General features: G+C 33.4%; 3 protein-coding genes across 8 annotated transcripts; 1 reads left to right on the forward strand and 2 right to left on the reverse strand.

Annotated features, from left to right (window-relative positions):
* Positions 1-74: 74 nt before the first annotated feature.
* LOC143174376 (chromobox protein homolog 1-like) lies at positions 75-1807 on the reverse strand. 3 transcript variants are annotated; one of them, XM_076365981.1, is made up of 3 exons: positions 1401-1568; positions 1019-1195; positions 75-948 (listed from the first exon to the last, which is right to left on the reverse strand). In XM_076365981.1, the coding sequence occupies exons 2-3, from the start codon at positions 1138-1140 to the stop codon at positions 825-827; spliced, it is 246 nt and encodes an 81-aa protein (XP_076222096.1). In that variant the 5' UTR covers positions 1141-1195; positions 1401-1568; the 3' UTR covers positions 75-824. The 3 variants fall into 3 exon arrangements, with proteins under 3 accessions (XP_076222096.1, XP_076222095.1, XP_076222094.1); XM_076365980.1 differs by having other exon boundaries at positions 1352-1565; XM_076365979.1 differs by lacking the exon at positions 1401-1568 and adding an exon at positions 1629-1807 and having other exon boundaries at positions 80-948.
* Positions 1808-2299: 492 nt separating this feature from the next.
* Positions 2300-12677, forward strand: Hrb87F (Heterogeneous nuclear ribonucleoprotein at 87F). 4 transcript variants are annotated; one of them, XM_031981913.2, is made up of 7 exons: positions 2300-2523; positions 3557-3768; positions 3853-4165; positions 4246-4492; positions 4583-4801; positions 6112-6282; positions 11472-12677. In XM_031981913.2, the coding sequence occupies exons 1-6, from the start codon at positions 2503-2505 to the stop codon at positions 6246-6248; spliced, it is 1149 nt and encodes a 382-aa protein (XP_031837773.1). In that variant the 5' UTR covers positions 2300-2502; the 3' UTR covers positions 6249-6282; positions 11472-12677. The 4 variants fall into 4 exon arrangements, with proteins under 4 accessions (XP_031837773.1, XP_031837775.1, XP_031837772.1 ...); XM_031981915.2 differs by lacking the exon at positions 11472-12677 and adding an exon at positions 7880-8983 and having other exon boundaries at positions 2350-2523; positions 4583-4732; XM_031981912.2 differs by lacking the exon at positions 11472-12677 and adding an exon at positions 7880-8983 and having other exon boundaries at positions 2354-2523.
* A 1393-nt stretch (positions 12678-14070) lies between these two features.
* Positions 14071-19033, reverse strand: LOC116429254 (transcription factor rough). The gene is made up of 4 exons (XM_031982009.2): positions 18842-19033; positions 17637-17901; positions 16033-16267; positions 14071-14287 (listed from the first exon to the last, which is right to left on the reverse strand). Exons 1-4 carry the CDS (start codon positions 19031-19033, stop codon positions 14071-14073), a joined length of 909 nt encoding a protein of 302 aa, XP_031837869.1.
* Between the last annotated feature and the right edge of the window lie 1672 nt (positions 19034-20705).

The following is a 20705-nucleotide window of genomic DNA, read 5'->3' on the forward strand; positions in this document are numbered from 1 at the left end:
AAAAAATGTTTACATTAATTGTAACTATATATAAATAAACATATTACATACAAGATTTTTATTTTCTTACATTAATTCGTAATTATTATTCTATAAAAATGTTGAGTTCCATTAGATTAAATGTAGAAATTAATATTATAAAATTATGTAGATTTGAAGAATCATACTTTTAACATACATTTCTATATTACTAAGAAATTATCTTGGTTCTAACAAAAAATCATGGACAAGTTTTTAAAAAATTGGAATCTATATTCTTTTACATACTATATCTAGACATATTTAATTAGAAAAAACGCTTAGTATGAAAGAAAGAAAGGAAAAGAGTAATTAAAGAAGTCCACTGCTTTTGAAACATTGTTAGTACTTTTATACGCATTAACTTAACTGTATGAAAGTTCATGAATATTACAGAATTTTAGTGTTCTTAAATACTTTCATCCTTCATTGATTTTTATGCAAATAATTTCTAAACTGCAAACATTTATACATCACACCCATCTATATCAATCATATAGGAACATAGCATCTAAGAAAGTTTAATAATAATTATAGTTGTATTACTCAATCTCTGATAAGTAGAACATAAAACCTATGAAGAATAATTTTATGAACTGTTAAAATTCCTTGATCCCCTTAATACATTATATAAATTTGATCTTTCCCTTTTTAAATACCCTGTACAAATGTATAAACATTTAAAAGATAAAGATTCAATTTCTTTGTATTATAAACAATGTATCTATAACGTGAAATGCATTCATCTATATTATATAATTATTATTATTATTACAATTTCCTCTGCATATAATGAAGACACTATTTTACTTACAATTTTGTTTTTTTACGTACCATGAAAGTCTATTTTCATAAAACTGTATAACTATTTGTGGACAAACCAAGTTTGCCTCTTTCGCGCTAACCAAATCTGTTTCTTCTGTTCCTTTCCTACATAAAAAAATAGATATTAATATCGTTTCAGTTACTTTTATCCTATAAGCAATATGTTAAAGCTAACCATTTCATTAAAAACATCAGTTCTCCACTAGAGTCTGTAGCTCCAATAATTTTATCAGGCTCCAATTTTCTCTTGAATCCATAGATTTTACTGTCACAACCAACAGCTTCTGTTTTACTCATAATTTAATGTATATTGCAATATTCTTCAAGGCATTAAGTTCTATGTCTTTCTCACCTAGTAAATATGTATATATACAAGTTAATAATAAATATATTTGAAATAATTACATTTTCATTGGCATTATTAAAAAGTATTATTAGAAATTCAGAAATACTTATTTATAAAAATAAAAGACTAAAAATTTAATTGTGGTTATAATTTATAACGTACGTTTAATTACTTAAGAATATAATACATTTAAAAAACTGTGAATATATACTTGTAAAGTATCATATATTTTCGTTACAAATAATCTGAATTTGTTTTGTTTTTCATTATTTGGAATTGTATTGAAGGTTAAGTTCTTAATAAACGGTTTGCAGAAGTTGGTTGTAATTATGATATCAAAACTAATCATATATGTCTGAAATTCCTAATGATTCAATTAAAATATTTCTAGTTTTAAACCTGAATATTTTGTAAATAAATGTAACAAATTTATACTAACGTTCACTAACGACATGTAAAGCTGTAACTTCGATTTACAATTTAATTACAACTGATACTATTTTGAAGCATTGATTCCAAGTTTTGAAAAAATGTATTTTATATTTTTTTATTATTAAGAATTAACTAACATTCTAAATAATTTAATGTCGTTATTGAATTTCATTTGAATTGTATTGTTGTTCTGTAATATATTTTATATTATACTTTTGTTATTTAAAAGTTTATACTTTAATAAAATATAAAATTCTATTAATAACATATCTTAAATCCCATAAACATTTTATGTAGATTAAATAAATATATACTTTACAGAAAGCATAAACATTCAATTTATTTGGACATTTGTATATAGTTCCATGTGTCGACAATTCGTATTTCCGGCGCTGTATTAACGATATCTGTTACCATAATATATTTTGTTGTAGAAATAAATATAATCATACCTATTAATATTTAGTAATAACATTCAAAAGTCAGAACTAATTTATTCAATTTAAAGCTACAAAACAATTTACTTCTATATGATATGTATCTATAGCAAATGTATAAGAATTCGTTGTGTACCGAGAGAACTTTTTTTTTTGTTATAAGGAAATAAAACACGATAAATAATACGTAGCGTAATATGTAAAATTTTTAAGTAATATTTATTCTAATATGTTTTGACTATTTTTAAGGAATATTGAAACAATGAAAAGAGCAAGCTATGCGCAAACTCAAAATGGTCAGTTGCGCATTTGGGGTTTACATAAGTATTTGAAGGGAGTAGTAATCGATTGGACGACGTGAGCGGTCTCCATTTCTCATATACGTATAGCTGAACTCCTGTTTAGTGTGACGAAGGGTATTATAACTCTTCAAAGTTAACAAAAATGGTTAAAATGGATCATGATGTGAGTATATTATCAAACTAATATCTACAATTAATACTTTATACTTATTACACGTAAATTATTTCCGCAAAGTAAGAACGTAGATACCCCAGTTAATCCGTCATTTTGTTCTGCATGTATAACCTGTGATTTTTTTCCATATACTATTCTCAGTTATTCTTCTTATAAATTTTTTTGTAATTTTTATAATCCGTTTCATGAGTATTTTAAAAATTTGTTTATAACTCATATAATTCTATATATTTTTAGCTATACGATTATATACTATATTCCGATATAAAGTAATTTGTAGAATTACGTTAAAATTACGTTAAAATTGCGTAAAATTAAGTAAAATTACGTACGTTAAAGAGAAAGTAATATTGTACTATTTTTTGAATGTATATATTTACTAGTTATAGGTATACGTAGCGTACGTTCTGTGCTTATGGTGTGTACCTATCATGGCGTACCTTGACGCTACGTTGTTTGAGAATCGAAGATAATGCTTTGCCTCGAAAATATGAACGCATTATACATTTAAATAAGACTTTATAATTTCTAATACTTGTAATTGTGTTTTGCAATCGTTATTACTACCGTTATCGATAATTGTACATTATTTATTCTGTATTTTTAATAATTATTATTCGATGTGTTGTGTAAAAATATTAAATTTATTGTGAATTCTGTCAGTTTTCAAAATTGAGTGATCAGAGTAGAAAACATTATAATTTATGAACTATTTGTACTATATAAAGATGGTAAATTTTAGGACTAAAATTTTTTATTTAATTCTTTTAAGTGTATTTATCAACATAATGGACATAAATTTGTTGAAATTGTTTGTTGAAGTTTTTTCAAAACAATGAAGTATCAATAGTTTATTATGAAACATGTTGTGTACAATGGTATATTTGATATAGTAGGAAATGTTTGAATATTTATTGAGTTTATATTATTGGAAAAGTACTTATTATAATGTTTCATTAAGTGGTATATAAAGACTGTTATTATTTAATGTTTCAATTATATATCAATTTCAATGTTTCAGGATGGAAAAAATGAGCCAGAACATGTTAGAAAATTATTTATTGGTGGTTTAGATTATAGAACTACAGATGATTCACTAAAGAAACATTTTGAAAAATGGGGTGAAATTGTTGATGTAGTTGTAATGAAGGACCCCAAAACAAAGAGATCCAGGGGATTTGGTTTTATTACTTATTCCCGTGCTCACATGGTGGATGATGCTCAGAATGCAAGGTTGTAAACATTTCATTAAACAAATTAAAATTGATCAGCACATTTAAAATCAAGCATTTCATTGTTTCATGTATAAAATTATAGACCACACAGAGTAGATGGGCGCGTCGTTGAACCAAAAAGAGCTGTTCCTAGGCAAGAGATTGGTAGGCCTGAAGCTGGAGCAACAGTGAAAAAGTTGTTCGTGGGTGGTTTGAAAGATGATCACGAAGAAGAAGATCTTAGGCAATATTTTCAGAGTTATGGCAGTATAAATTCAATCAGTATTGTTACTGACAAAGAAACCGGCAAAAAACGTGGTTTCGGTTTTGTAGAATTTGATGATTATGACCCTGTTGATAAAATTTGTTTACAACGTAATCACCAAATACGTGGAAAACATGTAGACGTGAAAAAGGTAAAAAAACGATAAATACTTGAGGAAAAAAAGAGTGTAATGATATGAATTTTTTGAATTATTTTTCAATGTCTTTGTAGGCTTTAAGTAGAGCAGAGATGGCTTCTGCGTCTGGCGGAGGTGGTAGTGGTGTTGGCGGTAGCAGAGGAGGGCAAAACGTGGGAAGAGGACCTCGTGGTGGTAATCAGGGAGGTGGCAACTGGGGAGGACGAGGAAGCGGTGGTGGCGGTGACTGGAATAATGGTGGTAATCAGGGTGGTTATGGTGGAGGTAATCAAGGAGGTTGGGGTGGTAACGGCCCTTGGGAGAATCAGAATCAAGGTAAAGGTTCGCAGAAAAAAAATTGATTTTATCCTTCTATCTATTATATGCTATATCAGTCAATTTGTAATACATTATACTAAATATTTTTTAAAGGAGGTGGGTGGGGAGGACAAGGAGGACAGGGCGGATACAACAGTGGTGGAAATTGGAGTAATGATAACTTTGGTGGGGGTTATCAACAAGGCTACGGTGGTGGACCAGTACGGAATAACTTCAACTCTGGAGGAAGACCAGCTCCCTATGGTATTAATACGGGTCCTAGTGGCCGACAATCTGGAGATTCGAGATGGCTACCACCCTTCGGTGGACAAGGTTGCTTCTATCCTTCTCAAAAGCCAACGCGTCTGCTACGCACCTTGAGCAACTATTCTTAAATTTTTTTCATATTATGATACAAGTATGATACGTACAAGTTCTAACAGTAAAAGACTTTATGATTTCTGTAAGTTGCACAAGGAGTGTTCAGCTTAAATATTACGAGTTTTACATGCAAATAATTTTATTATGCCGTCCAGAGTGTGAAAAAATTAATCATCATGGTTTTCACAATTGAATTAGTTGCATCTAGACTAGTGAAGATAGACAACAAAAGAATAAATACATTTCAGTTACTAAAAGAGTATAAAAAGTACTACACTAGGATTTAGATAAGAAAGTTCAATGCTTTGTCGTGAAATATGCTTCTTTATTTTACCTTTTTATTATTATGATATATTTCTTTTTTAATAATATGATGTTTAAATTTAATAATTCCTTAATTGCTAATTTTGATAAAATATATCTGTTCAGTGGTCTTGAGCAACTTTATGTTTGTACATTATGTTCTACAGATACTTCTGTTCTAGAAATTATTTTCTTTATTTAACTTTTATTAAATTTTCATTCGTCTAGGTGTTTCAAGCTAAGATACACAACTTTCTTAGCAGATAATTGAGAAATTTTCTGAGTACAATAAGATTAATTCTAACGACAACATAATCTATCGTTGGCATTAACATATCGTCTCAGTGTTTGCAAGTAGAGTTCAATAATAATATATCAAATACAGTATATTTTAGAGTAAAACATACGGCGCGATGTTGCAGAGAGAAGAAGCGCCCTTAGTCCATGTTTTCTGTTTCACGTAATTTGATTCTTTTCACCATGTCTACAGTATCTTTCATGTATATTTTCTAATAGAAGTATCTGATATCTTTCATATCTGTTTTTTAACAGAATTCTTTTAGCAAATGATCGTTCATTACATTTCTTAATGTAACAAATTTTAAAACGTTTATGTTGTCTGAAGGGCAATATTGAGTTCTGTAATATTTTTGATCTATGAGCTTACTGCAATTTTTACATTCTTGTACCACTGCACTGCTACTATATTTCAGGATTATAACAAAACGTTTGTACATGTATATAAAAAAATTGCAGCATGCACTTTGATCTAAAAGCTTCAGAGATGATTTCACATTGTCCTCTCAACTATATATTTTATATTTTTAGCAAAATTAACATTGCAATTAATCTCATATTAATGCAATATTATTTTAAATGTGTAATACACAATGATTTGGTAATCTTATTCATTGCAGAGCACTCTTACTAATTTTCTATGTTTTTTGTATAATTTTTAGGTCCTATGGGCGGTGGTAACTCTGGTGGCGGTGGTGGTGGTGGCGGTGGATATGGCAACCAAGGGGGCTATGGCGGCAGTTCTCTTGGTGGTGGCAATATGGGAGGAGGAGGCGGAGGTGGTGGAAGGAGATACTAAGCTGATACTTTATCCATGGGGACTCCCTCACGTGGTAAGCATAATTTTATTATTACTTCATAAATTATCAATACGATGTATATTTACAACATATAAAATTAGAATGTCACTAAATAAAAATACAATAACATTCCGAGTAATACGACATGTCAGGTGACATGTCATTTAATAATACAACCATGGATTGTATGGAAATTTACTTTTCTTTTTCGCGATGGAAATATTAAAAAATTTTTAAATGTTTTGTGACACTTTAATAATATTTCTGTGTATTAGCTGTATTGAAGCTACAACTATAATACATAGCATTTTCGTAAAATAGTATTATGTAAAAGTGGTACAACAGAGGAAAGGTTTTAGAAAAAAAGTAATGAGTTTAGTAGCTCCCTGTTTCATTATTCTAGCAAAAGGATGTTTTTGGTATATTCAGGGATATGCGCCATCCACATTTACATATAATTTACGAATTTGAAAGTTACAACTACAACTGATTTTAGAATAACTACATAGCAACCTTTGAGTTTCTAATTAAAAGTGTTTATGTACTCGGTACAGTGAATATTTATTTTTTCAACAAAATTAGATAGGTAATATTTTTCAAGCATACGGTAGCAAGTTAAAAGACAGAAAATTTATGAAGTTCATAATCGAGTTTGTACCAAGTAATTGGCAATAACAACGGTGCACAGTTACTGAGTCATTCTGTTGAAATTATTGAAATGTTGTGATATCCTTTTAGCCTTCATTTTCATTATCCGTTTTATGCGAATTTTTGCACATTTGCACAATTATAGCAATTTCTTCAATATTCAACGAACTAAGTACGATTTTGAAAATAACATTTACACACGTGTCTTTAAGTATGATCCTGTTTGCGCACAGTATATATCGTTAGGTATGAAAACACGTAAAATAAGAAGAAAAGGAAGTAATATTATTCTTTTCTGTTTTTATATTAAAATTAATTAGTCACATGATGTATAAAAGAAAACATTCGAATTCATTACAATTTGTTTTATAGGATAATAGGTAGTTAATCCGAAATTTTTCAATTAATATTATAAGACTGATGAGAATAAAAAGATATTTTCCAATGATAATCATTAAACGCGTATAGTATTATCAATATTTTGGGTAGACTGTTATTTTTGAATAAGTTTTCTATGAATGTTAGATGATTTAATAGTAGTATATCCAAGTTTGACTTCGGTATTGCCAAATGTTTGGTATTCAGTGTTCAGTTAAAACTTCTTAATGCATATTTATCATGGATTCATTAAGGAATTTCATTACATATCTTGTTCAGGATTGAAGTGTTATTACATTATTCTTTGTTATCTTGTCACTTAATGTAGTATTATCTGGAATCAATGTTATCTTCGTAATAAGCAAGATTACTGTCTTCTTGTTTTATACCTCTTAAATTTTTCAAGGAAATTTAAGAGTCCTGCATAGTAAATATTGTGTTTCTTTATACTAATAGGCATATTAGTATGAGATATGAAAATTTACTTCTAAAATGATAGAAAATAATCTAGAATGTAATATACTTAGCTCAAAATTTATAGATTTTTATAGTTTGAGTATTTCCAATCATCCGAACTAATAGATTTATGACTTTTGAACCTCAGGTGAACCTTCTACTTGTCTTCTAGTCGCCAGTACTTCTGTACTGTTTAGTATTGGAGCAGGCAGGGCTATAAGGCTAGAGACAAGACCAGGCAGGACAATCAGGATACAGGACAGAGAAGCGTCATCTATTAGATCACAGTGAGGGAGGCTTTTGCTTGTATTTCATTTGGTATCTAGCACTTACCTACCATATATATTTTACATATTCTACACTTATGTGAAAATATTGCATCATAATTTTCTAGACTGTGCTTGCACATATTGTGTGGCACACGTGATGTCCAACTGAAACAAAAAACACAATTTATTATTAACGTTTAATTAGTGTCATCACTAAGAATCAGAGGCGCGTTGAAATTCATCGTTCGGTTGCTATATCTAGGGATACATCCGTGCCATCCAAACATTAAAGTGTGTAATTCTTTGCAGTGTACTCTTTTGTAAAATATTTAAAGAAATCATTACTGATGTAGGATTATACAGTAGACATTGGAAAGCACGATTGTTTCTCTAATTTAGTGAAGTACATTGAAATAGCGGTCCATGTAAGAATCTAGGTTTTACTACGTTGATGCAGACTTTTATTTCATAATACGAAAGGTGATTCTTATACAGACCAAAATCTCAGGATAATTGAAAAAAATACGAGAAGAAACAAAAAATGTTAATGTGGAATGAATCAATGAATTTAAAGGAAACTCAGATAGCATGAATATCAGTTAGCATTTTTTTGTAGGTTACCTAGAATAACTAATTATTTTTTAAGTTGTAATGTTTTAAGAGTTAGCTAATAAACATGACCAGAACCTTTTCCATGTCACTTTTTAATTTATGGAATAAAATTTCAATAGTATAGGATAAGTCAAAGTACAAGAACTTGTATAAGGTAACAACAAAATAGGGAAGTACAGCTGTTTAGATAGATAAGGGCACATTTAATCGATGACTATACAAAAATAATAACCAAAAGTCTTGACCTCTATGTATAAATAGATCAGTTTATTTGTATTCTTTGTCGATTGTGTAGTCAAGGAAAGCACTATTATTATGGGCTACATATTTATATGTATTCACAGTATTAAATAATTTGTACATAACGCAAATCTATGACCAATTTTATGTAGTTCTTGTAATATAAGATTAAGATGTTTGGATTTATGAATGGAAGGGATGCGTTGAATTTTGATACTTTATATACGAGCTCCCTATTGTAAATTTAATATGCGAAGAAAAAAAAAACATCAAAAGAAAAAAAAACATTAATCACTGTATATTTAAGGAAGTGTGCAAAATTTTCATTACTATTTTCATCAAAATAGTAAGGAAAAAAGTAACTTGCAATGAAATAAAATGACTTTATGTTAAAAACTAATTTTTTTTGTAATTAATATTATTTTATATTATATTTAGTAATTAATCATTCAAATTATGTTAATATATTTATTGTTTTCTAATATTATAGTGAACTACCTACTATAAATGCTTTTCAATTTATCTAATTTCTTCTTCGTATCCCTTTTAATTAAATCCATTATTTAAAAGTAAATCATTAATCAGTGTTGTGCAAAACGACAGTGATCAGTTTACAGAATTCTACGCAATCTTTATTGTATCTACATATTCATATCACACCTATTCTACAACACCGACTGGAACATATTAATAACTTCTTTATCTTTTCTGTGCGCAATTTTTAATCGCTGTATCAAATCAATATTCGAACTGCGTACTTTAACGTTCTTTTTTTCCTTTAATACTCATTTTAAGTGAATCCAATTTTAGTGAACACCGAGTGGTTGTCGAGAGTTTGCTTCATTTGTGGGTATTATTAGCATCTTCTAACAAAGACAAAAGAACCGAACATGTAATAACCGTTTACTTTTATTGCTCAGCACTACTAACTGTTATAACATCACACAAATATTAAGTTTATCAGGCATAAGTATAAACTTTCTCTGTGTGCAATGTTTCCTTAAAAATAGTACAGCACTGATTAAAAATACAGATTTTACTCTAAATGAGACCAGAGTAAGATTAGTTTCAGTTTTGTTACACATCTGTTTAATTCGAAATTCGTTTCTTTTATTTTTCATATCAGTGTGTTTTTTTTTAGCTTATTCGTGACTTATGCTTTATTTCTGACCTGTTAGGTAGTAAATTTAAGAGGCAAAGGATTACTTAGGTAGGTAAGATTTTCCTTATGAGCACAGGTTATTATCAATATCTAAAGATAGCCTATTTAGATTAACTGGACAGAGCAAATAGCATTGGTTATTAGTAGTAAGAGTGAACTATGAAGGAAGAAACTAAAGACAGGCAGGTAGCAGAGCAAAAGGATACTGAACTACGCAGCAAGCTAGGCTTTGCTAGGCTTCTTGCTAGCCTCTGTTGTACAACCACAGGTAGGAACATTAGATTCATTTGTTTAGATATAGGGCAATGAATGGCAAAGTGTGCATGATACGATGTTTTATAATATTTCCGCTAAATTCTGCTGTTAACTTAACAATTATTTTCTTTTATTAAAAACAGTCAAAATGAAAGTAAATTATATTGTTACATCTCAGTTAACCCTTTTTCTATAACAGAGCCTGATAAAGAGAGATCCTCATCCATGAGAAAACATAATATTATAATGTGTAATGTATTTTATTTATTTAGCCTTGGTACTGAAGAATTCACATCAAGCCTATATTCTGTTTCTCTTTCATTGAAATCGTTATGATCTAGACAGTTTTAGTCACTCTTAGTAGCAAAAGGGTTAAAGTAAATTACCAACAATGTACTATCAGTAAGCTTTGTCTTGTCTTGTGAATTAATATGTTCTATAAGACATTATTTTGTTTTCAATACACCAGTAATATGCAGTAGGAGACGATAAAATTTGTGCAATTTGATTGAATTAATCCGAGTTAGAAATTCAAAATGATACTTTGTTCTCGACAAATTAGTTACACGCTAAAAGGGAACATGAAATTGTTGTCTATGTCAAAGCAAAATTGTATGTATATACACTGGAGTTTACGAACAGTACCATTAACTGGAAAGTAAAATGGTTTCCATTTACACGAAAGCAATTAATGAAATAATGAAAGTTTAAATTAATACATCTCTTTGTGCCGGAGTACAAATGCCTTAAATTCTCATTTGTTATTTTATTTTATCCATTAAACGATCTCCATTATTAATATCGATTAACAAATTATTAGTAGATTAAATCCTTTGGGTCTGGAGATTGTACTTAGCACTTCTTGTTTTTAATGGATTTGTATATTTTCATGTATGATTCGTGCATTGCTGGGGCTGGAAATGAAAGTATATTATTTTATGCCTTTATAATGACAAAATTTCAGCAGCCTAAAAAAATATATATATATATATACACATATATACATATATGTATATATATTGAAAATGTGCAAAAATTTAAGTAACAATATCAGCAATGATAAAGATCAATTCTGGCTTAAGTGTAAAATATAATTGTATAAGAAAGAGATAGTAATTATTTTTGTTTTACATCACATGTATTAATTGCTATCTTTCGTTTTTATTAATTTCTGGTTTTTCCATTTGGGCTGGTACTCCCAGAGCGCTCCGAGTCGCAACTGCCATTATCAGTTATTCACCGTGGGAGGTAAGTTCAAGTAAATTAATTTATTTTCATCATTCCTTTAGAACGTTTAACATCAATATTTTTCATATTCTTCCACGAGTCTATAATCCACGTTTCTGAAAGTTCGCAAGTAATTTTTCTGATAAATTCAATCAAATAATTGCAAATCTTGATCAATTCAAACACGGTAATAAACGTATTGGTTAAAAATTATGTAACTCTGGTTGCAACAAAATCGAGAAACTATAAACTTTCTTCACCAAAGGAATCTCTTTTACAAAGTTTTGATATTAATTCGATAGATGATAAGCATGTTTCAGTTTTTAATCGACAACAAGTGCAATTCAATTTACTCTTGGTTAAAGCTTAAACAAGTTATTATTTGCAGAGATACTTTATATATTACAATAACGTAGGATACAAATTTGACAAATTTTTATTTCTAAGTAACAGAAGTATGTAACGTCACAAGATGGAAATATTTAAAGACTCAGATATTTGAAAACCAATAATCTGTTGCAAGGACAAAGTAGAAACAGGGTAGTTCTGTCATATTTCTGTTTCCAATTGATACTGACCAACCTGTAAAATCAAGTCGGAGTATTCCTACTCACTGATATTTGAAAGTCTATAGAAAAGCATGTACAAGGTGAACGACATAACTTGATCACCTTGTGTCTCGGTTATTTTTAACGATAGAATAACAATCAAAAGAAGAATAGTTTGTTTCGAAGGGATGAATATTATGAAGAGTAAACATGTTTTTCAAAATCATATTTTCCCAGATTTCAAAGTTACCAATGTTTTTTCTATAAATAAAATGTGTCATTTACTTAACCTTTGATAACAGAATTCAAAAATATCAATATTGTTCGGTATGACCTTGGAAAAGTTATTCATAATGTTCAACCTTTGCAATGAAGCATGTTCTTCCTTTGCCATTTTTTCTGTCACTGAAAATAACAGAGTTACTCGTGATAATCAAATTATGTTTTCCATCGTGTATACACATTTGTGCAGTAAATGAAACTGCAACGTTTGCAGGACACATTGATTTATGCAATTCAACCCTAATTGACTTCTATACTATAGGCAACATGTACATAATTAGAAATTGTAATTTTATAAAAATTAATTATTTCAGTTCATTTTCAGCTGTGTAATAACTCTCGTCAGTTTTCCAAAGATCAGAATAAATTTCTTAAATGTGTAACGAGTTTAATTAATTGTTCACACCTCTTCCCTTTAACTACTCCCTCCTCTTAATTACTCCAGTTGAATATTACTTGTATAGGGTGAAAAATACATTCGTCGAACGTTAATGAACTCGAACTGTAAAGAGCAACAAATGAAAATGCAAAATGTTTAACAATAGAAAATATTAGAAAAAATTAATTATCTCCATGATTGTAGCAGTTAAATTAAAATGAAGTGCATCGTATGTTTTACATTTTCATATTGTATATATTTCGTAGAAAATAAATTATGAAGTATTCCAGATTCTAAATAAATGTGAACGCAATATAATGTTAGAAATATTATTTGTAAGAAAATATCGTGAAATATGAGTTCCTTTTTCTCCCAGTGTGTGTTACGTACATGAAAACCATAAAAACGAAGCGTTTACATGTTTTTATTATCTTTTTATGTTTATTATTAAAAAGTTTTAACAATTTCATTATACTTTACTATTACGTATGCGAATTAGGTATTGTGGATCATATTTCATGTGGGACACACTTCCTGTTGCTCGTCTTATCCGATACAGAACTGTATTTTAATAAAAATATCAAGTTCATCACAAACCAGAGAAAACAACGTCCGCGACAATATACTCGTCAGTGGTATAAATCATTATTATACAGCACTACAAAATCACATACATATATTGTTAATTTATTTCCTATAAATCTGACAAGCTGTATCTTCCAAACAATTGGAGGTAAGACGAAATGTTACAAAATGAAATAAAATTGTATAAAAGTATCCGTGAATAAGTTTGTGCATTTTTATGCATTGCTATAAATTCTATAATTATATAAATTATATAAATATATAATATAATATATTATACATTATATAATTATATAAATCATATCTCTATAAATTCGACAGTACTACGCACTTTTGAAATCCCTACAAAAATGATCAACGCACTCTTGTCCTGAATCTAGTTAATATTTTTAATAAAAATTGCAAAATCACACCGTCGAAACGATAGAATTCCATTGACAACCAATTTCAAATTCACTGTTCAATGATAGCAATGCGTAACAATGCTGATTCCCAGATTACGCATCGTCCAATATAATTGATTTCTGTTTAATACACAATATTTTTTCACCGTTCGATAGATACAGCTCGTTCCACTTGCGTGGGACAGTCCGCTGTATATTCAACAGGATCATCGTACTCGCTAACAGACTAGACTTCATGCGTTCGTGGCACGTGTTAATCCGTAGAATGTTCTAAAATAAAAAATAAAAATCGTCCATAGATTCCATTCGTTTCCGTGAAACAGTCGATGAAAATATAAATCTGCACGAACGTCCGCAGTCCGAGCGGTCGGAAACTTCAAATCGACGACAACGTGTTCGTCGTGTTATCCGATATTTCGCTCGCAACGCTGTTGCACTGTGCTTGCTTCGTTGAAGTTCCACCAACGGGATCCGTAGAAGCGCAGGAATGATTGATCGCCGATCTAAATGTCTCTTTGTACAAGCAAAACTCGCAGAATCCGGTTCTACCGTAAATCGGTACGTTTACCATTCCATTGGAAACTGCGATGTTCCTGCAACAAAAATGGCAATGCAACGCTTTCAGATCTACGTGTCTGTTTCACGTGTTCGGTTAATTGCAATCTGACGCGTTAATTAGTGGCATGCTAATTCTTCGGTTCCTGTAGATCAGGTTTCCCAACGTGGGGTCGTCGCCCCACACGGGGGCAATTCGAAATTTGATGTATCACTTCATATATTTCACGATACTTACGCACGTGAACAATACAGCAAAAATATTATGATAAATATTTTAAAAATTTTCGAGAAAGGTTTAAGCGAGGCATGGCACGTATCTTAAAAGTCACGTAAGTACAAGTACCGACTTCTGTATAATATTAAACAAACGAAAGGAAAGAATACGAAAACAAGAAAGTGCGACGCGTCCTTAACCGTTCGAGTCCCAAGCGGCGCAATGGCGGTTCTCCGTTCCACCGCCTAAAAGTGCCAGTCTATCGGTTCACAGAATCGAATGAAGCTTATTTATTTCTTTTCCTTCTAATGATTCATTTTCATTTGCGTTACCACCCGTTTAGAACTGAACAAATCTAACGATCGCGCTATTTCAAATTTGTTTTTGTCAAAATAGAAAAGCGTAGTTCAGTTTCTAGCTTGGTATTTCTCGAGCGGGTTCTCACGGAAATCGGTGGAACTCGGTGGAACGGTTAATGAAATAAATCAATTTCTCTAGAATCCTCGTCGTTGAAAGGTAATCGAGGGCAATCAAAAGTTGCCTTCAATCAAAAGTTGCCTTCAATCAAAAGTTGCCCCCAGTTGCAAAAAAATCACAAGAAGATCGTCGCGAGGATACTTAAAATACGCTCTATGAAATTTCACCGTAATCCCGTTTAGATAAGACCGTTTAATGGTGCATCGCATCGGTACTCACCCTCGCGAGTTATTGTCAACCTATTTTCTAGCCCATCCGTCTCGATGATTCGCAAACGTCGCTTATCGAGAGTCTTACCCCATTATTCGTCATTCGAATTTACCGAGGCGTCCCGGAAACATGCATAAAGCCAACAAGGGTGTCGGTTATTTAGGGACGGTCCTCCAAATCGTTCCTGACAATTTTAAATCGGCCACATGTACCTTTCTCACGCGATTACGCCACGGCCACCGAGAAGGGGCAGCTTCCGAGCTTCAACGTTTCTTACAATGCAAACAAGAATATAATAATGCGTTCAACCGCTGTTCGTCAATCCAGAAAGTCGAGCCTTCTTTGTTATTTACTATTTATTACTTGTTATTGATTATTTCAGAGGACACGCAACGAACAAATGGAAATTACCAACATAACTTATACTGTTAAATGTATCGCCTCAGTAAAATAAATCACCGCAGTCATTTCAAAGGTATCCATCTAAAGTTGCGCCAGAATTGCTCCACCTATATTTACATATAATTTATCAATTTCAAAGTTATAATTATAACTGTTGTATACGGAATACAGAATAAGTAAAGTCAACATTGAAAACTACCCTGATCAAAGAAATAACTGAATATATTATCTCAAAATCATCGTTCAATGAACTGAAAGGGAAATTGTGCTAATGTGATTATGATTTTATCATTTTGGAACCCATTATCCCCTGTTAATTTTCTTTTCTAAAATGTCCATTGGAATGGAGAGATTTTAAGTAGATATATATAATAAAATATATTTTAAAGATCTTTTTCACACGCGATTTTCCCTCGTATCGCGTAAACTGTTCGACGATTGGTCAAGCGGACGCAGAAATAGCAGCTTCGTAATTACCGATAGTGTTGATCGAGTTGTGCCTTTTCAATTCTCTTGTCCTTGGCCCGTCGGTTTTGGAACCAGATTTTGATCTGCGTCTCCGTAAGGCGCAGTGATGTGGCAAGCTCGAATCTTCTTCTCCTGGAAATATATTCTCCCCTGCGATACTCCACCTCCAGCCTCAGGGTTTGTTCGCTGCTGAACGTAGTCCTTTGTCTTCGTGGTCGACCTTCTTTCCTTCTCCTGCGAGCTACTGCGCGACACAAGCATTAAATTTATGTTGAACATCCCTTTCCACGTAAAAAACAATTGAAATAGAACAATTTACTCTAATGTTCTACAGCCATGAAAAGCCTCGTTTCACCATGAAGTCTCCTTCAAGATAATAAGTACGGTAACCAAATTATTAATTTAAAAGAGACACCACGAGGCCTGAAAATAGTTAACCCTTCGAGAACGATTAGCTTATTGCAATAACGAATCAATTGATGAAAAAGAGAAATCATAGCGAAATGAATACAAATGAAACGATAGACTTGTAGTTTCCATTGAAACCATTTACCAAAATTATTACACGTTTCAAATAAATATTACTTCATTTTACTCGTTTGTTACAATCGCATTATTTCGTTCCCTGAAATAAACATTTCGCGGGTAAACAAATAAATTCGCAGGGATTTTCCTGCGACTGTATTTAAGCGATCATTGGGTTTTTACCGGAGCCTCTGTTTTATGTAAGTTTCTTGATAACAAACCAACGGTTCCTTTGTCCGGGCCGTTGTGGCGACGGCTTAAGAGGCAGGCGAATACAGTTGGGTTAGAGGGAATACAGCAATGTATATTATATTGAGACGCGGCCAACTGCGTTTCGTAATCTCATCAATATCGCTGGGAAGTGGCGAAGTGGAATACATCCTTTCAAACGCGCGCACGTATGCTTCTTGTAACAACGAGTTCCGACGTCGAACACTTAGATAAACAGGGAAATACTGAATTATAAATAAGCAGAAAATTGTCGAATACTTTCGAATTTGCAGAAACAAGACCAGAGATCGTGACTGTTACAAACAAATGAAATGAAGGAAATTCATAGGACCATCATCCTTTTAAAATACTTTAGATAATAAATGATAATTGCAGGTGACCGAACAGTTTCTCTTTATTGTTGATGAATATTATCTATCGGAACAATGTTTATTTGCGAGATATATTTATTTCTTTCGGTTTATTGTTTCGTTTGCCGACGAGTATCGACATTTCGGCGAGATGAAATCTCCAGGTTTCGACTAAGTCGCAAATGATTTAATTGCTCAAAGTAGATCAGCACATCTTTTCATTGTTTAAGCAATTCATACATGATTTAGCTTCATCTGTTGAGAGTTCTGTATTTCAAAGAATCCTCATCTACAGAGGGTTAATTTGACCGAACTGAATCTACTCCGATATAAAAAAATTTCAGTAATTTACCAGGCAGAAAGAAACGTAATTAAAGTGTCAGATAAGACTTCCCAGTTTCCTCGGTTTCCGTTCAAGACGATTGAATATTTCTGTCGGAGAATCGATTGTTTTGTTCGGTGTTCGAGGCGTTTCGTGTCGCTAATTGAAACGGAAGTGATACTCACAGAACGCTGAGAATCCTTGCAAATAATGCTCCGGCGCTTGATGGTACGGCAGATTGTGGAGATTCGACGAGTGCGTCGGCGGGCATGTGATCTGTGTTAAGTGTAGGTGCGTCAAAGGCAGATTAGGTACTCTGGGAAGCAGCCCGTGGAAGAAAGGCAACCTTAAAGTCGAATTCTTCTCCCTTTCGCTACTGATCAGCACGTTCACTCCGCTGCTGTTCCGTTCTTCCGTTTGCCCTGAGAACGCGTCTTTCGAGTCCGACACCTGTGCAATTAATCACGATGTCGATACTTTGCGTTTCGCTATTCGTTTCGAGCACAATTCTATTTGTATCATCGATAGACGATCAGAATGACAATTTGATTGACACGTCGCTCGGGTTTGGGTGACATTTTTTACTTAACTTCAACGTTGATTTCCTTGGTGACTTATCGAATGAATCAAATTTCTTTGGATGTGCGAGATGTAAGAAAGGTAGTAGAGCAATCGCAACGAACTTGACTTTTCAGTTTTTACTTAATTAAGAAAACTGTTTGCATGGGAGCTTTGGTAGGTGTTTATTTAGCAGTTAGAGTTTGTTCGAGTAAAATTGCGATGGATACTATCGAGTAAGTATCCAATTTGATGCGAAACTGTCGTATTATGCTGAGACATTGTAGGATTAAAATACTTGTAAGCGAGGAATGTATTGTTAATATAACAATAAAATGTATTTAATCTATCTATTAACGTATTATAAACAGATTTATGTTTCACAGGGTTTCCTTTCTATGAGAATCTTCGAATTGCCAAGCTTCTCTAGATAGTACTATCATAAAATTAGAGCAATCTATCAACGATTGGAATCATTGACTAGCATTGAACATAATAACGAAACTCAAACGATCTTTCACCGTTTCACTCATTCAAGAAACTAAACGCGTCTATACTACAAAAAAATGTACGCTCTCAATATTCATAGTCCAACAAATTCACAGTCAATCTAACATTACTACTCGCAACAATCAACTTAAAAAACAATTCGAAGGCTCTCCCAGTCCTACATCCACGCAACCCCACAAATCCACTCAAAAATTCCACAAAAACGCTTCATAATTACCCCACTTGCAAACCAATCCCTCCAAAGTCCCTCTAATCGACTGATCCACCAGCTCCATCAAACAATCATCGCACAACCAGCCACGAAACAACGAAGAAATCTTACCTGCGTTACTTCGTTGCCGGGCGAACTGGAAACCTCCGCGTTGGTGCCGACGCAGGGATCGGTGTCCGGCGACGAGTCGGTGCTCGATTTCTCGCGGTCGTCGTCGTTGCCCTCGATCCTGTCCGCCTCGAGATGCCCATAGATTCTGGCGAAGAACCGTCGCGGCGACGACGGGCCCTCCGTTTTCGCCATTTAACCGGGAAGCAGGTCGCGCCGTCTCGTTGCCCCAAGAAGAACGGGAAGCCGCGAAAAACAGCGGAATCTCCTGAAGGAGCCGCGGAAACGCGAGTCGAGCAACGGAATCCTTCGATCCGCCTTCTATCGTGTCTCGAATTTGCCTCCGTCATCGCACAAACTTCCCCCGAGCACCGGGTCGGGCCGCCTCGAACATGATTCCACCCTCGGAGGAGTCTCAGGCGATTCTCGGGCGGCAGGTCGGCGTCGCGGCGAACATTTTTCTCGAACGGTGCGTCCGATGTCCCGTGAATTTCGACGGCGCGGCCGCGTCCGCGCGAGCATTTAGGGGATCGGCGAGGACTCGAGGCCGCGAATCAGCAGGAAACCACTGGCGGAAAGGAAAAACGACGCGGAAGATCGCTCGGGGATGGAGAACGGAATGGGCCGGGATAGGAGGCAACACACGTATCCCAGTCGGTTTGCCGGAGCCTCCGCTCTCTCTCCTTATGGCTGATATGGAAGCCGAGGGGAGGGATGCACAGTGGCCAGCCGTGCTCCCTACCCCCGGCCGGATGTTCCCCACTAGGAGGCCGGGATACCACCCCCATCCCTTCGATTTCTGATGATTCCGTTGTCACCGTTGTAACGCCTCTCTGTGAAAGGGCACCTGCGATCGTTTACCACCAGCGGAAGGGACGTTTTTTAATCGCCCATTGTCCGCCGCAAATTCACCGTTAAATCAGCACTGGACACTCGCGAGCTGGATCGCGGCCGATTCGAGGTAGTGCGAGATAATGCGTTGCGGACTACGGATATTCAGGGGCTTCTTTCTTTTGTGGAAACGAGACGGACGTTTCTTTGGGGGTGGCTTGGGAATGTTTGTGATTCCTTTGGTTTCTCGTTGGACGCGGAGCAGACGGAGTTTTCGGTAACGGATTGATGTTTCTGGAGTTCATTTAATTTCTTTGCACTTGGGAAGGAAATACCTTGTGTAACAGAACTATTTCATTTTGATGTTCCATGTAGTGATACATTATAGAAAATTTATATTGAATCTGAAATTTTGTCATTTCGTTCGGTCAAATCAAATGGCGACTGAAAGGCGCCTCTCCAGTGCAAAGGGTTAATTTACTTATGGTTTTCCTTTCATTTTTTCAGAGGCTTTATATTATTAGCCCTTTGCGGATTCTTTGAAATGCACAAAAGCTTCAACAGATGAAGCTAAATTACATATTAATTGCTTAATCAATAGGCAAACAGGAAACTACCTGCTGATCTCTCGATGTTCGAGTAATTCAATCATTTGTTCGCAACTTAGTCTTTCAAATACGAACATCTCATCTCACCGAAATGTCGACATTCGTCCGTAGAGGTAAAATTCTTGTAAACCAGAAGATGGTTTAAGGGAATCTTCTTTTGTGTATTTTGAGAATATTCCATGCAATTTGCAATGTAGATTTCGATTCTTGTCAAAGAATCCTGTGCTGGATGTATTCTGATTTGTCTTCGTTCGCAGATAAATGGAATAAACTATATAATAGTAAGTAGACTGTATATTTCCCTATATTTCGAACGTATATCGTTTCATTCAGAAGTCACACTTCACGATATAACGTGATTCACTATTTCAATGATCAGTTTAAAGTTTCATTGAAAGGTCTACCCGCCGATCATCCGATTCCCGGGA

Source organism: Nomia melanderi, chromosome 3 (genome assembly GCF_051020985.1).
Source record: "Nomia melanderi isolate GNS246 chromosome 3, iyNomMela1, whole genome shotgun sequence".
Lineage (NCBI taxonomy): Eukaryota > Metazoa > Arthropoda > Insecta > Hymenoptera > Halictidae > Nomia > Nomia melanderi.

Bases quoted from the DNA above. Each gene is read 5' to 3' on its own strand.
- Hrb87F (XM_031981913.2), top strand. From the start codon at position 2,503: ATGGTTAAAATGGATCATGAT. The intron at 2,524-3,556 runs GTGAGTATATTA...TCAATGTTTCAG, and splicing joins TGGTTAAAATGGATCATGAT to GATGGAAAAAATGAGCCAGA. The intron at 4,493-4,582 runs GTTCGCAGAAAA...TATTTTTTAAAG, and splicing joins GAATCAGAATCAAGGTAAAG to GAGGTGGGTGGGGAGGACAA.
- LOC116429254 (XM_031982009.2), bottom strand. From the start codon at position 19,033: ATGGCGAAAACGGAGGGCCCGTCGTCGCCGCGACGGTTCTTCGCCAGA. The intron at 17,902-18,841 runs GTAAGATTTCTT...TTAATTGCACAG, and splicing joins CCGGCAACGAAGTAACGCAG to GTGTCGGACTCGAAAGACGC. The intron at 14,288-16,032 runs GTAATTACGAAG...TTTTTGTTGCAG, and splicing joins CAACTCGATCAACACTATCG to GAACATCGCAGTTTCCAATG.
- LOC143174376 (XM_076365981.1), bottom strand. From the start codon at position 1,140: ATGAGTAAAACAGAAGCTGTTGGTTGTGACAGTAAAATCTATGGATTC. The intron at 949-1,018 runs GTTAGCTTTAAC...TTTTTTATGTAG, and splicing joins CTGATGTTTTTAATGAAATG to GAAAGGAACAGAAGAAACAG.